General features: G+C 38.5%; 1 protein-coding gene and 1 long non-coding RNA gene across 21 annotated transcripts in view; one reads left to right on the top strand and one right to left on the bottom strand.

The window, feature by feature from the left end:
• Positions 1–2,153: 2,153 nt before the first annotated feature.
• LOC149588858 (uncharacterized) overlaps positions 2,154–14,192 on the bottom strand; it is a 30,313-nt gene continuing 18,274 nt past the window's right edge. For 2 of the 20 annotated variants that reach the window (XM_089862133.1, XM_089862126.1), the window contains exons 2-9: positions 11,108–11,173; positions 10,659–10,740; positions 10,485–10,589; positions 10,047–10,178; positions 9,826–9,956; positions 9,563–9,651; positions 8,593–9,351; positions 2,154–3,313 (exon numbers count right to left, since the gene is read on the bottom strand). In XM_089862133.1, the coding sequence (XP_089718259.1) occupies positions 2,466–3,313; positions 8,593–9,351; positions 9,563–9,651; positions 9,826–9,956; positions 10,047–10,178; positions 10,485–10,589; positions 10,659–10,740; positions 11,108–11,157 (2,196 nt within the window). In that variant the 5' untranslated portion in view covers positions 11,158–11,173 and the 3' untranslated portion in view covers positions 2,154–2,465. Of the gene's footprint in view, positions 3,314–8,592; positions 9,352–9,562; positions 9,652–9,825; positions 9,957–10,046; positions 10,179–10,484; positions 10,590–10,658; positions 10,744–10,862; positions 12,499–14,192 lie in introns of those variants that run through there. The other 18 variants (XM_089862123.1, XM_089862125.1, XM_089862132.1 and 15 more) reach the window with 18 other exon arrangements.
• LOC149588862 (uncharacterized) lies at positions 2,193–13,501 on the top strand. The gene is made up of 2 exons (XR_016379791.1): positions 2,193–2,328; positions 12,440–13,501. It is a non-coding gene; the product is annotated as an uncharacterized LOC149588862 (long non-coding RNA).

The following is a 14,192-nucleotide window of genomic DNA, read 5'->3' as shown; positions in this document are numbered from 1 at the left end:
CAACTGCCAACCAGAAAGGTGAAACATCCAATAAATTTATATGTCTATAGGCCTATAACGATCTTTTTATGCATTCAAAAGTTCTCCCAACATGAACAGTTTCTATAGTTTAAATATAAAAGTTTTTATCAAAATGACATTGAGTGTCCAAAATAATACTAACATGGTCTAAAGTTAACCTATGGTGTCCAAAGTTAGCTTTTGGTAAGTTGTTTTAGGTTTACTAGCCTTTTGTGAACTTATCGTAATAATTTCCATATTTATAGTGCGTAATCTTTAAACGTATGGCTAACTTATTGAAAATTATAAAATATATAAAACAAGGGTTAACGTTTTTAAAATTTGCGGAATCTCAATTTCTTAGTCACATGGTAGGGTAGAAATAAAGTCTACGCTATGTTTACCCGAGGTAGACTTTTCACTTCACCGGGCGGGCGGTGAAAATAGCGCCCAAGCTATTTTCACCCTCCCGCGGTCCTTAGCTAAATTCTTAGTCACGTGGTAGGGTGGAAATAAAATCTACGCTATGTTTACCCGAGGTAGACTTTTCACTTCACCGGGCGGTGAAAATAGCGCCCAAGCTATTTTCACCCTCCCGCGGTCCTTAGCTAAATTCTTAGTCACGTGGTAGGGTGGAAATAAAATCTACGCTATGTTTACCCGAGGTAGACTTTTCACTTCACCGGGCGGTGAAAATAGCGCCCAAGCTATTTTCACCCTCCCGCGGTCCTTAGCTAAATTCTTAGTCACGTGGTAGGGTGGAAATAAAATCTACGCTATGTTTACCCGAGGTAGACTTTTCACTTCACCGGGCGGTGAAAATAGCGCCCAAGCTATTTTCACCCTCCCGCGGTCCTTAGCTAAATTCTTAGTCACGTGGTAGGGTGGAAATAAAATCTACGCTATGTTTACCCGAGGTAGACTTTTCACTTCACCGGGCGGTGAAAATAGCGCCCAAGCTATTTTCACCCTCCCGCGGTCCTTAGCTAAATTCTTAGTCACGTGGTAGGGTGGAAATAAAATCTACGCTATGTTTACCCGAGGTAGACTTTTCACTTCACCGGGCGGTGAAAATAGCGCCCAAGCTATTTTCACCCTCCCGCGGTCCTTAGCTAAATTCTTAGTCACGTGGTAGGGTGGAAATAAAATCTACGCTATGTTTACCCGAGGTAGACTTTTCACTTCACCGGGCGGTGAAAATAGCGCCCAAGCTATTTTCACCCTCCCGCGGTCCTTAGCTAAATTCTTAGTCACGTGGTAGGGTGGAAATAAAATCTACGCTATGTTTACCCGAGGTAGACTTTTCACTTCACCGGGCGGTGAAAATAGCGCCCAAGCTATTTTCACCCTCCCGCGGTCCTTAGCTAAATTCTTAGTCACGTGGTAGGGTGGAAATAAAATCTACGCTATGTTTACCCGAGGTAGACTTTTCACTTCACCGGGCGGTGAAAATAGCGCCCAAGCTATTTTCACCCTCCCGCGGTCCTTAGCTAAATTCTTAGTCACGTGGTAGGGTGGAAATAAAATCTACGCTATGTTTACCCGAGGTAGACTTTTCACTTCACCGGGCGGTGAAAATAGCGCCCAAGCTATTTTCACCCTCCCGCGGTCCTTAGCTAAATTCTTAGTCACGTGGTAGGGTGGAAATAAAATCTACGCTATGTTTACCCGAGGTAGACTTTTCACTTCACCGGGCGGTGAAAATAGCGCCCAAGCTATTTTCACCCTCCCGCGGTCCTTACTTAAATTCTTAGTCACGAGGTAGGGTGGATATAGCCTTGACGCTATGTTCACCCGGGGTAGACTTCACCGGGCGGTGAAAATAGCAGCCACGCTATTTTCACCCTACCGCAGCCCTTACCTCAATCCTTAGTCGCGTGGTAGGGTGGATATAGCCTCTACGCTATGTTCACCCGGGGTAGACTTCACCGGGCGGTGAAAATAGCAGCCACGCTATTTTCACCCTACCGCAGCCCTTACCTCAATCCTTAGTCACGTGGTAGGGTGGATATAGCCTCTACGCTATTTTCACCTAGGGTAGGAATAGGCTTCCGCCTATTTCTACCCGGGGGGTGAGAATAGTGACACTCTTTAAGAAATCAGTATTGTCGGATCCCCGGATCACAGTAGATCATTTTTGTATAGTCACGATGTGAAGAAATAAATAACGTTTGTTTAATAGTTAATACGTTCTTTTCAATCTACCACCAATACCAATCTATTACACTTTCGTTAATACAATTCAGAATTTAGAAATTTAATGGATTGTTACGTAAACAGTTTGGCCCATTCATTACAGAAGAGGATAACAGATGGTTTTTGTCCATGGTAGGATTAAAAGAAATTTTACATTTTAGAGCAGTCTTCAAACCCATCTATTCATTCCTATGACTTGTAAGATTATGTAATATGAAATGACACTTCTGCCTGAATCCACAGCCACACTGATGACATTTGAAGGGTTTTTAACCATTGTGAATACGTTGATGTCTGATCAAATGACTCTTCTGCCTGAATCCATAGCCACACTGATCACATTTGAAGGTTTTTTCGCCACTGTGAATGCGTTGATGTGTGATTAAAACATTCTTCCGCGCACTTGCATATTCGCACTGATCACATTTGAAGGGTTTTTCGCCTCTGTGATTGCATTGATGTGCGACCAAATCTTTCTTCCACGCACTTGCATATTCACACTGATCACATTTGAAGGGTTTTTCACCACTGTGAATGCGTTGATGCGCGATTAAATTAACCTTATGCCTGCAGGCATATTCACACTGATCACATTTGAAAGGTTTTTCACCACTGTGAATGCGCTGATGTCTGATAACATCACTCTTACGCGTACTTGCGTATTCACACTGATCACATTTGAAGGGTTTTTCGCCACTGTGAATACGTTGATGTGTGATCAAAGCATTCTTCCGCACACTTGCATATTCACACTTATCACATTTTAATGGTTTTTCACCACTGTTAATGCGTTGATGTCTGATCAAATGACTCTTGTTCGTGCTGGCAAAGTCACACTGATCACATTTGAAGGGTTTTTCACCACTGTGAATACGTTGATGAGTGATCAAATGACTCTTACGCGTACATGTGTAGTTACATTGATCACATTTGAATGGTTTTTCACCATTGTGAATGCGTTGATGTCTGATCAAAGTACTCTTGTTCGTGCTGGCAAAGTCACACTGATCACATTTGAAGCGTTTTCCTTTGTTCCCTTTTATAATGTGACGTTGTAGATCTCTTTTAAATTCAGTAGAATATTTGAACCAAGTGGAACGTTTCTTCTTGAACTTTCCTACAAAAATATATAAAAGAAATATAAAAACGCCATACATCCTTTCCAATTTTGTATCAAAACATGTCACGTAAAAAAATTTTACGTATTAGCTAGGTACGTGTGGTTGAGGTGAGAAGGGCGTATGTGCGAATGTAGTACAGTATTCATGTTTTCTAACTCGCTAACTTATAGGGGCTAACCGGCGCTGTTGGGGTGAAGTCCACCCTTAGTTCAGGGGGAAAACACCCAGATCTTTGGCCATAAGAAATGGCGCCACCGTCGCTGTGGGCGGGTAAGCAATATGCTAACCAACAGTTTGACCCCCCTTCACCCCAACAGCTCCGGCCAGCCCCTTTAATATTCGAGATGGCCCAACGTTTGGTGTACATTAAGTTCTTACCACACCTAGATAAAAAGGTCTTTTCGCCTATCCAGCCTCCACAAACATACATACTCACAGATCATAATCGTAAAGCCTGTGTTGAGACTTAGATTAAAAAATACACGAGTCGACCAAAAAATAAGATTAGATATCAAGATAGTGTTTTAACTGATCTAGTTTTTTATATATCTGTATATATACAAAGATTGTATAATGAAGAGGGCAGTCAGTCATATCTCGTTGTTCGTGTAAGCTAGCATTCACTTGTAGCCCAGTTCGCGAGTATATATGTCTTAAAATGTACGCAACTCAATAAGAGCAAAGAGAGTAGAAAGAGGGGGAGTTGAAGCTAGCGGCTTTGGCAAGGCATTTTGGGTGTTCTCGCTTTTCTTTTTTATTTATCTGTTATATTTCGCTCCTAATATCCGGTTCACCGTATTTCAACCAATAAGAGGTCAGAGAAAGATGCGCGCGCACACCGGAAGCTTAGAGGTAAACTTTCATAGCGAGAACACTCCAGCCAAGTCTTCTACTCCCCCTCTTGCTACCCTCTTTGATAAGAGTAAAGAAATTATGTAATAAACCACTACTTGCATGAGTTAACAAGTCTAGAGATAAGTTATTCCCCCATATACCAACTCTTCAGTATTAAGACGTAACAGCCTGTATGTCTTTCACAACGTAGATAAAAACCTAAAACAACTATATATAAATATACACACATTGAAGGATCAGGAGATGTTTTCAACGACAACTAAATAAATAGCAGCAACCCACGCTTTACACACAGTGCCCTTTCCGTATGAAAATGAATCTCTCATTCTACCTACCTTGCCCGTACACTGTTAGAAAAAAAGGTGTTTCATGGGTGTTCGGAAATACCTTGAGGTGTTTATACACTCTTTTTGGAGTGTTTTTTAACTGAAATGGTGTTTTCTTCGTAAAAAGGTGCTAGTTGACTCTTTTAAGGTATTTTTAAAGGAAATTGTGATTCACTGGTACGTAGACACACCTTTAGGTGTTAATTGACCCTTATTAAATTGTTTTTTAAACGGAAATAGTGTTTTCAATATAAATCTGTTCGAATGGTGCGAATAAACACCTTTGGGCTTTACTTTACACATTTTAAGCTGATATGGTGTCTTTTTAAGTGAAAGGTTATTGATATGAGCTTAGAAGGAAATAATCTACTAATTCTACCTGCACAGTAAAGCTTCCTTAGAATAAACCAAAGATTTTAAAAATCTAAATTATTTTTCATTTCTTAGGACTAGCTTATTCTAATATTTGAAGGAATTTATACTTATTTTGATTTTTCAATCATGGGAAAATAATTCTCGAAGAGTTCAATATGCTGGAATTTCTTGGAATTAGAGTAATTCATAAAATTATCACTTGAATTTCCCCTTGACAGAGGTTTTTTCTCTCCGAGTGACGATGACGTCACGGAGAGGTATTACACTGGACGTATCTGTGTGTCTAAGATGAAACAAAGCTTTATAGCTACCCAACTACTAAAAGAATCGTAATGCCGAAAAATATTTAAAATATTTCCGTTTAATATTCTGCAAAAAGAAAATGTTATCCTTTTGGAAGAGATCTTATCATCCTACTCGCTTTATATTAACTTTGATATGCGAGTTGTGTCTCGATTCAGATGCAATCTTCATTACTCGTTCTATATAAACTCTCTTTTTTGTCATTCCAAAGAAAGAAGTTTATCTTAAATAATTAAATAAATATAAGTGCTATGAATTATTTTAATTGTCAGTATTTTACGTTAATTATAATTAGGTAGGTTTAAGAAATCTAATTCCTAAAATAATTTTAAACATAGCTATCTATAAAGTTATACTTCTAGGAAACACCTATATCAGAACTTTTGTAAATTTTGGGTATATAAGGTGATTGATTCACATTAAGAGATAAGAAATGCGCAATTGCGTGAACCTTTGGTGGAAGCTCTGCCATTAGGAGGCTAGACGTTTCTCATGTCTCACGTGTGGACGTGTGGCGTATGTGGTGTACACGAATGACTAGTGCATGGTGTTGTTGTTAGAAACCATTAAATACCGGTTAGCATTGGGTGAAACAATTGGTTGTTAGACAGCAGATGAAGGTGTAACGGATAGTTAATGATTGACGTTAAATAAGATGGATATTGCAACGAAGTAACATTTTCCGAGTTTCTGTATACTGCGAACGCGTTCCGGAAATAACGAACACGTTTGCTTCGATTTGCCAACTGCGAACGCGGTGACAGACAGACCCACAGACACGTCCAGTCACTCGGAGAGAGGTAAAAATTCTACTTCATTACTCTATCGCCACACATGTTTTTCTAATGGTATATACCACATACACGCTAATCTGTACTTATTGTCTTCTGACAACACCATCATATAGTCTTCTGTGTATACCACATACACGCCAAACTGAAACATTGGCTTCTACTCCATTAACATCGTTGGGATTAAGATGTACGCGCGATCGGCTTAAGTTAAGAGAAACGACCAGCCTCCCAATGGCAGGGCTTCGACCAAAGGTTGACGCAATAGCGCTTATTCCTACCATTTGTGAATCAATCGCCTTATATACCCTAAATTTCCAAAAATTGTGTAAACGGTTTACGCTAGAAGTCAAACTTCAACAATAGCTATGTTTAAAATCATTTTAAGAATAACGTTCTTAAAACCACTTAACTAGAATTAAGGTAAAATACTGACGATTAAAAAAATTAATATCATTTATATTTATTTAAATATTTAAGATAATTTTCTTTCTTCGGAACGACACAAGTGAAAGTTGATATAGAACGAGTAATGAAGATTGCATCTGAGTCGAAACACTACACGCATATCAAAGTTAATATAAAGCGAGTAGGATGAAATTATCTCTTACAAAACCATAACATTTTCTTATTGTAGAATATTAAATGAAAATATGTTAAGTATGTTTCGGCATTACGATTCTTTAAGTAGTTTTGTAGCTATAAAGTTCTGTTTCATTTCAATATTCCAAGAAGAACTTTTATATTAATATATCAAATTTGGTGTTTACTTTTTAATTCAGCTTTACTACATTTATATACAGGTTAAACTTGAAATTTAAATTTCCTAGTTTCACTAAATGTTACTTCGAAATGTTTTGGTAAGCGTTGTTCGGATTGGTTCCTTGAATTCGTGTGTCTTTGAGGAGGTCTTGACGGTTCACAGTGAGCCGAAAATTAAATACACATTTAAATGATGTAAATCAGGTCCTTAAATAGAACTATTGAGGATATACAGTAAAGGATAAAGTAACCATTTCACACGCATATCAATTTTTACACGGTTGAATAAGGCTTACAGCAGAAAAACGTTTACCCTTAATCCACTGGATTTGAGCAGCTATTTTGATAGACTAATCTATGGTAACTCAAGTGTTTTGAAAAAAATAATTTCAAAAAACACCTTTTACAGAGTCTATAGACACCTTTCTGGTATAATTATAATCCTCTATTAAGGGTGATGGTTTAAACCTAACAAGAATTAAAAAGCACCAACGTCAATGGAATTTAAAAACACCAAATTAGTCTCAAAAAGACCTTTTTTTAAAGGGTTTATTAACACTTTTTCTGGTATTAATATACACCTCTATTCAAAGTGATTAAAACACCTCACAGGATATAAAAAGCACCTTCAGACAAGGTATTATTTCGCACCGTTTTGAAAGGTGCGTATTGACATCCTCTCGAATGGTGCTTTTAAACACCAATAGGGGTGCTGCTGGGGATGCATTAGGAAACACCTCTAAAGGTGTCAAACAGTTCCATTTTTTTTAACAGTGTATTACCAATCCTCCTTCGCTAACCCCAAAACCAGAGTAAAGAGAAAATATTTTAATCTGTTTCGATACGGCCGTCCGTCAAATGAAAAAACTTAAGGGTTGCCGCAATCTAACCGGGTGAATACTTTGACGATGCCGATCTTATTTCTTTCCCAATACTTTGAAGAGCCTAAAGAGGATCTTTTCTTAACTATAGGTTCAGACAAACTTGTTTTACGTTCATCCGAAGTCAGAAAATTGCCTTTAACTCATACCATAGCGCTAATGTATTTCCTTTCGCATATTCTTTCACATTAAGCTCCCACGTGGTAGCGGATCTTGCCTTAATCGCTTTCTATCCACGCTTGTTTTTCGTGTACCCGGAGTTAACTCACACACACACACACCCACACACATAAAATCCATCAGCGCAGTGTGATTATATAACCACACCTTGCTAAATGCTATAACATTCAGGCGCATTTCATAATAAAAGGTCTTTAATAACAACGTCCTGAATGAAAGATTAGGAAAGATGGAAACAGAGCTCGTCGATCGATAGTTTCGGATAAAAATCGCAGACACCTTTATGGGCTATTCCTGACTATTCTGAGGGCCGGATTAAGCAATTTTGCACCCGGGGCCCAGATAATACGCGCCCACTTGACCCGGGAAAATAGGTCATCAAATGTTGCTAAGGGGGAATAGTTTAACTCAATGCGCCCCCAACAAGCCTAGCACACTTCAAATGCCCAAGATTTTCGCTAATTTGGAGCAAATGCCTCACTCAGGTACCTTGATAGCACCCACGTCAATAGCGCATTCCATTTACAGCTCTAAGGCGCTAGATCAGTTCGGATTTCCGTATCCCAATTGACCAGAAATGGACCCATGATCCCATCGGTACTGATCTGTACAAAAGAGTTACCTCGCTAAATTAGGCATTGACGATTAAGAGGGGGAAAGATCATCGTTAACGCAGCTCCGGAAATGAATCGGGTTTTAAGTCGATTAGAGCAAATTCTGAGTGACCTCAGAGCAGTTAATTGGAATATACTAAGCGGGACAAAATTGCTTGTAATTTCCGAACAAGACGACGCGGTATTACCTTCGCAATTCTTTGGAGCGGCATTTTCAAATGTCTCCGAACTATTCTTTTCAGCTTCAATCGGAACTTCGGGTTCATCGATTTCCATGGAGACGGAGGTCAATTCTGATAGTTCATTTGGGTTACATTGTAGTTTAGGCACACACATTTGCACACTCAATGACACCGAATCAGCAAACTCCCGATTAGGCAAGGACAGTTTCTCAGTTTGATTTTGTCTACTATCAGGTTTCTTTGCATCTGTCAAGGTGATTCCGGATTGGCTGTCATCAAGATCGTTTTCTAGGGAATCGCTTTCGACATCTGCCTCAAAAGAAAGATCCAAATGTTTTTCGACTTCAACATTCAATTCCGGAACACGAAATTTCAGCGACCGAGTTGTAATATCCTTTGTTGAGACACTTTGCAATTTACGATGAGAATCGTTACTATTAATATTGTTCTCGAGAGGTTCCCGTGGCGAATCGCTTTCCGTCGATGAGTGAGGAGACATTTCGACTTCGTTTTTGAGCTCGAGGTCACGTGAAGGCGCGCAAAGATGCAAACTGTCACTGTACTTCATTTTAGCGACACTTACATTCGTAATTCGCCTTATTAGCCCAATTTTTTCAGCCTTTTTCAAGGTAATTTTAGTTTCGGTGTTTGTATCGCCAACATCCGCAACGCATTGAGGCTCAGAAACAGATGGTGATTTGGGAATAATATCTTCTTTACCCAGCATGCCTTGGACATTGACAGCTTCGGCATTTCGCAATGAGCCTATTTAATGAAAAACATTAAAATTAATAAGTGTCTTATTAAATGAGAACTACACCAGGTTGGTTAAGCGTTACTATAATGCCACATGATGTCTTTGGCAATTAGTAAGCCTTTTAAACAATACATTACACTGACCACGTCCCTTACCAGCAATAAGCGGCGTCAATTAGAACCATAATTAACATCAGTGAAGCAATCGAAATTTACGTACCATTACCAGATTTCTTGAGTTTATTGGCCTCCGTGTCAAGTAGATTTTGGGAAATGTCGTTGATTATCTCAGCAGCTGTACTTAGAAAACTATTCAAATAAAAACAGCACCGTTTTCAATATAAATAAAATTCTATATTCTAAAAATATACGAGAGATTGCCATGTTTAGTGTAATATAAACAGTCTACGGACGCTTACAGCGACATCAGTTTTGCCATTATCAACTAAACATCCAAAATACCCAAGTCGCCCCTTTAAATACCCTTGAATTTCCTCTTTTGGTTGATGCTGCGTCACAATTGAAAGGGTTAATTCATGATCATTAATTCCAGAATCATTTTCAATGGGTTCAGTTTTCACTTCATTAGCCAATTGATGTATTCCACTTTTTTCCTATTTTATAATTAATTAACAATAATTAAACTCGCATTCTAAACCTGATTCTCTTTCCTAAAGACCATGAAAATAAAGAATGTGCCATACCATCAGATCTTTGATTCTCCTTTCCAGCTCCTTAATGACCCAATTAAGTTTTTCAATTTCGTGTAATTGCTTATTTATCAATAATATTGTTTTCTCTCTCTCTTTTTCCATGTTTGAAATTGAAACATTACACTAAACAAAAATTGCAACACTTAATATTCTCGGGACTTTCTTTGGCCGAACGTATTTTAAAGGGAAGAAGGGGGATCAGCAACAAAGGTCCTCGTTGGTTTTCTTCGTTAAAGAAGAGGGGCATGTTACCAATATACCCTGAGAAAAGAGACAATCCTGATAGGTATTGTCACCAATAATCTTAATTATTTCACCCACTTCTACTTTAAGGGACACAATAAAAATGGGTTTGATCCTAAAAGGGTCTCTTGTTTTTAAGCTTAATTTCACAATTCTCAAAAAATTCCCCTATGCTTTGAAAAATACCTCTGCTTCCAGTTTGCTGATTCGATCATCCTTGGCTTTTAGTTCATTGATCAGATCATCTTTGCTTAAGTGATCGTAGTTACGATTTTCCTCATCTTTCATTTCCTAAAAACAAAGTTTCCGTATTTTTCAATTTGCCTCAAACAGGGAATATTTCAATAATTTCGGAAATACCTCTTTAATCGCCACCCTTTGAAGATTTACTAAACTCATTTCGGAACTTAGTAAAGGGAGTTTGTGAAATTGTAAATCTTTCCTAAAGTTAAATATTTATTCAAACTGAAGGTGTAACAAAAACGAAAGAATAACAAAAAAGGGCTCCCAACACATTGTAGCTTTCGCTATCAAAGCTTAAAGAAATATGGCAAAGCTTAACTAGTGCAAAAAGGTTGTCACAACCATCACAACTAATAGTGTGATTTTGTTCAAGGCTATTGAATTCCTCAAGCGCATTTTATGAATACAACTACAACTAGCACTTATAAATTATTTTTTCTGTTAGTACTTTTAGTTTTTGAAATAGCAAAAATGATCCACTCCTTTTCAAGGTATAGTAGTTTCGATGGGTTTGGTTCCGTTACACGCCTTATTTAAATTTAAGTTGCATTATATTCATCACTTACCAGCTTAAACGTTCGACCATAACACGACAGTCTTTCACTAAATCCATCATACTTGGTAGAGCTTCCCTGTTAAGATAACCTTTATTTATTATTAGTTCGTATAGGTCTGAAAGACCCTATGCCCTATTGACCACAATCATAGCTGTCCGCGCTCACTTCATTTCAGTGAGCCCGAGCGCAGATTGAGCGAGGCTATAACAAATAAGTTCAGAGCACGAGCCGAGCCTCAAATTTTTGTGAAAAACATTTCTGAGGTTGAGCCCGGGGTCACGATACGTCACAAAGTGAGCCTGAAGGTTCAACGGTAAAATTAAGGAGAGCTTGCTCGGAGCCCTGTTACAAATTTTATGTCTTTCTTGAGCTCCAGCGAGGTGAATTCAAAATTACGAGCCCGATCATAATGAAAGCAAGTTCGCTTGAGTTTGCTAAATTGACTGAGCCAGAGCTCCAGGTGAGCCTGCGAAAGATATTAGAGCGAGGTTGAGCTCGAGGCTTCGAGCAGAACCCGTCAAATTATGCGAATGAACCCGAGCCGAGCTCATTTATAAAAAATAACTTAGCTTGAGCTCACTTTGTGCTCTAAGGAAAAATTGTTTCAATTTTGAGCCCGAGCCGAGGTGAGCTCGCTGTGAATATTTATACGACGATGCCGCCATCGATAGTGAGAAAATGTTTTTAGTAGGATAATGGTAACAAGTTGGGAAACCAAAATAAACCTTTCCGAGTCGAGACGCAATTAAGAGGTTTTTCTTTACGTAATTAAATATAATTGAAATGAATTATTTTAATCGTCATTAAATGAACCAAAAGTAATATAAGAAACCTCCCTTCGGTTTAATTTTGCATGTTCATTCTGTACTGGCCTCTCAAGTACGACACTAAGGACCCCTAATTAAAAGGCAAATATATTGCTACCCCATTTCATTTTGCATGTTTATTCACGAAGGGCTAAGTACGCGCCTCTTTTCCCGGCAGAAATGCAGTAAAATTGCAATATTTTGGAAAAGGCGGCAATTTATGAGGCTGATTAGAACAAAAACGGGGCATATTTACCTACGATTAGTTGGCACGATGTAGCGTTCCATACTATTTTCTCCATTACAGGTTTTGCTTTTCCAGTAGGGGGAATACTACTATGCTACTAATCAATTTCCCACTATGGAAAACGGCTTTTAAAAAAGGAATGAGCCCCACTATTTTACAAAAGTATATAATATACGTAACATTTTGATAATAATAAAATTATACCCACAAACAAAGATTTAGCGTTTCCTATCAGTTTTATATAAATTCTTAACAGTCAGGGATAATATGTACGTTTCTATTTTACAGTAAGGAGGAACCGTCACTGCAAAAGAGGAACTGCATGTCCATTCGACTCGTCAATCTTGAGCAGACGACACGACATCACATTCACAGTCTATAGTTCAAAATTCAAATTGTTCGCAGAAGCAGTGCCGTCATAATTCGCCACGGCCTCTTAAAGACTCACCTACTAGATTGGTCCGTGAGTTTTATGTGAGACAGCAATAGCATCATTTATATAAATGAGACTAGAGACGACTGTAATCATAGGAAGCTCCCTCTAAGTTGTCGGTACATTTTATTTTGGCCAACACTATTAGCCCCGAAACTCTGAGCCCCTATTTTCGGGGCTAAATAGCCTTGATGCGACTGCCTGAAATTTAACCCTGAAAACAACGAAGCCCCTATTTTCGGGGGCAAATAGCACGGCCCGCGCGGCGATTGCTATTTGCCCCCGAAAATCGGGCTTCGTTGTTTCGGGGGCAAATATAACGTTCCGCGCGGCTGTTGCTATTTTCCCCCGAATGATAGCCCACCGGATCACGTACTTATATCGCGATGATGAAAGGGAGAATGAAATAGCCAGATAACCATTTAATAATACATTTCGATATAGCATATACGTTTGCTCCGATTTGTCAACTTCGATACCGATGACAGACTGACACACACACTCTCGAAAGAAGGCAATGGGGGAACCAACATAATCGTCTAACAGGAATTCCAGATACAGGGCAGATGACGTACTCAGGGTTGGAAATAAGGTGGATTTTGTTAGTGGTTCTCGGGACCAGTGACCCCTCATGTTGGAATTGCTAAACTGGTCCATGGGACCAGTGATACTTGTATTAAATATTTTTTACTGGCCCCATTATAAATTTAATTTTTAAATTTGTGAGAATTAAAAGCACGTAAAGGCACAAAAGTAAAGAAGATGAAAATTATAATTGATTTTGAATTTTTTGCTGTAGGAAAAAGTAGGATATCAAAATCAAAAACAGTTAACTTTTATTTCTTAACACAATTTTACAATATAGTTGCCACTATAGGGCAACTACTAGGAGTAGAATTGGCTTAAAATCTGTTGAGCTAGAAAAATTCTAAGAAGGAACCCTGAATTAAGAAACTGGTCCCACCGACTATTTTTTCCAAAAACGACCATGTGAAAACGACAATTAATAAACTGGTTTTATAATTGTAAACCTGTCTTATTACCAACCCTGTGACGTGGACGAGTATGACAGGCTAATTGACAGCCAGACTGAGAAATAAGGCTGGACAAATTGCAAATGGCAATATATATATGATTAAAGAAAAAATAACAGGATATAAAATAAAAGGCGATTGCTATTTACCCCCGTAAATATTGGAGCCCCGATATTCGGGGGTAAATACTAGCCTTGGCCTTATAATTTTCACCTTCTTTACTTTCGTGCCTTTACGTGCTTTTAATTCTCACAAATTTAAAAAGTAAATTTATGATGGGACCAGTAAAAAATATTTAATGCAAGTATCACTGGTCCCAAGGACCAGTTTAGTAATTCCAACATGAGGGGTCACTGGTCCCGAGGACCACTAACAAAATCCACCTTATTTCCAACCCTGAGTACGTCATCTGCCCTGTAACTGGAATTCCCGTTAGACAATTATGATGGTTCCCCCATTGCCTTCTTTTCTGTCTGTCATCGTATATGCTATATCCTGACCGCGTTCGCAGTAAGCAATATAGTATACGCTTCCACTCCATTATCAAGGATAGAATCAATGTTTTGGCTACTAA

The sequence above is a fragment of the Phalangium opilio genome, unplaced genomic scaffold (assembly GCF_054372755.1).
Source record: "Phalangium opilio isolate 3A_F unplaced genomic scaffold, DU_Popi_V2 ptg000537l_1, whole genome shotgun sequence".
NCBI lineage: Eukaryota > Metazoa > Arthropoda > Arachnida > Opiliones > Phalangiidae > Phalangium > Phalangium opilio.
This window is presented reverse-complemented; position numbering and strand designations above follow the sequence as displayed.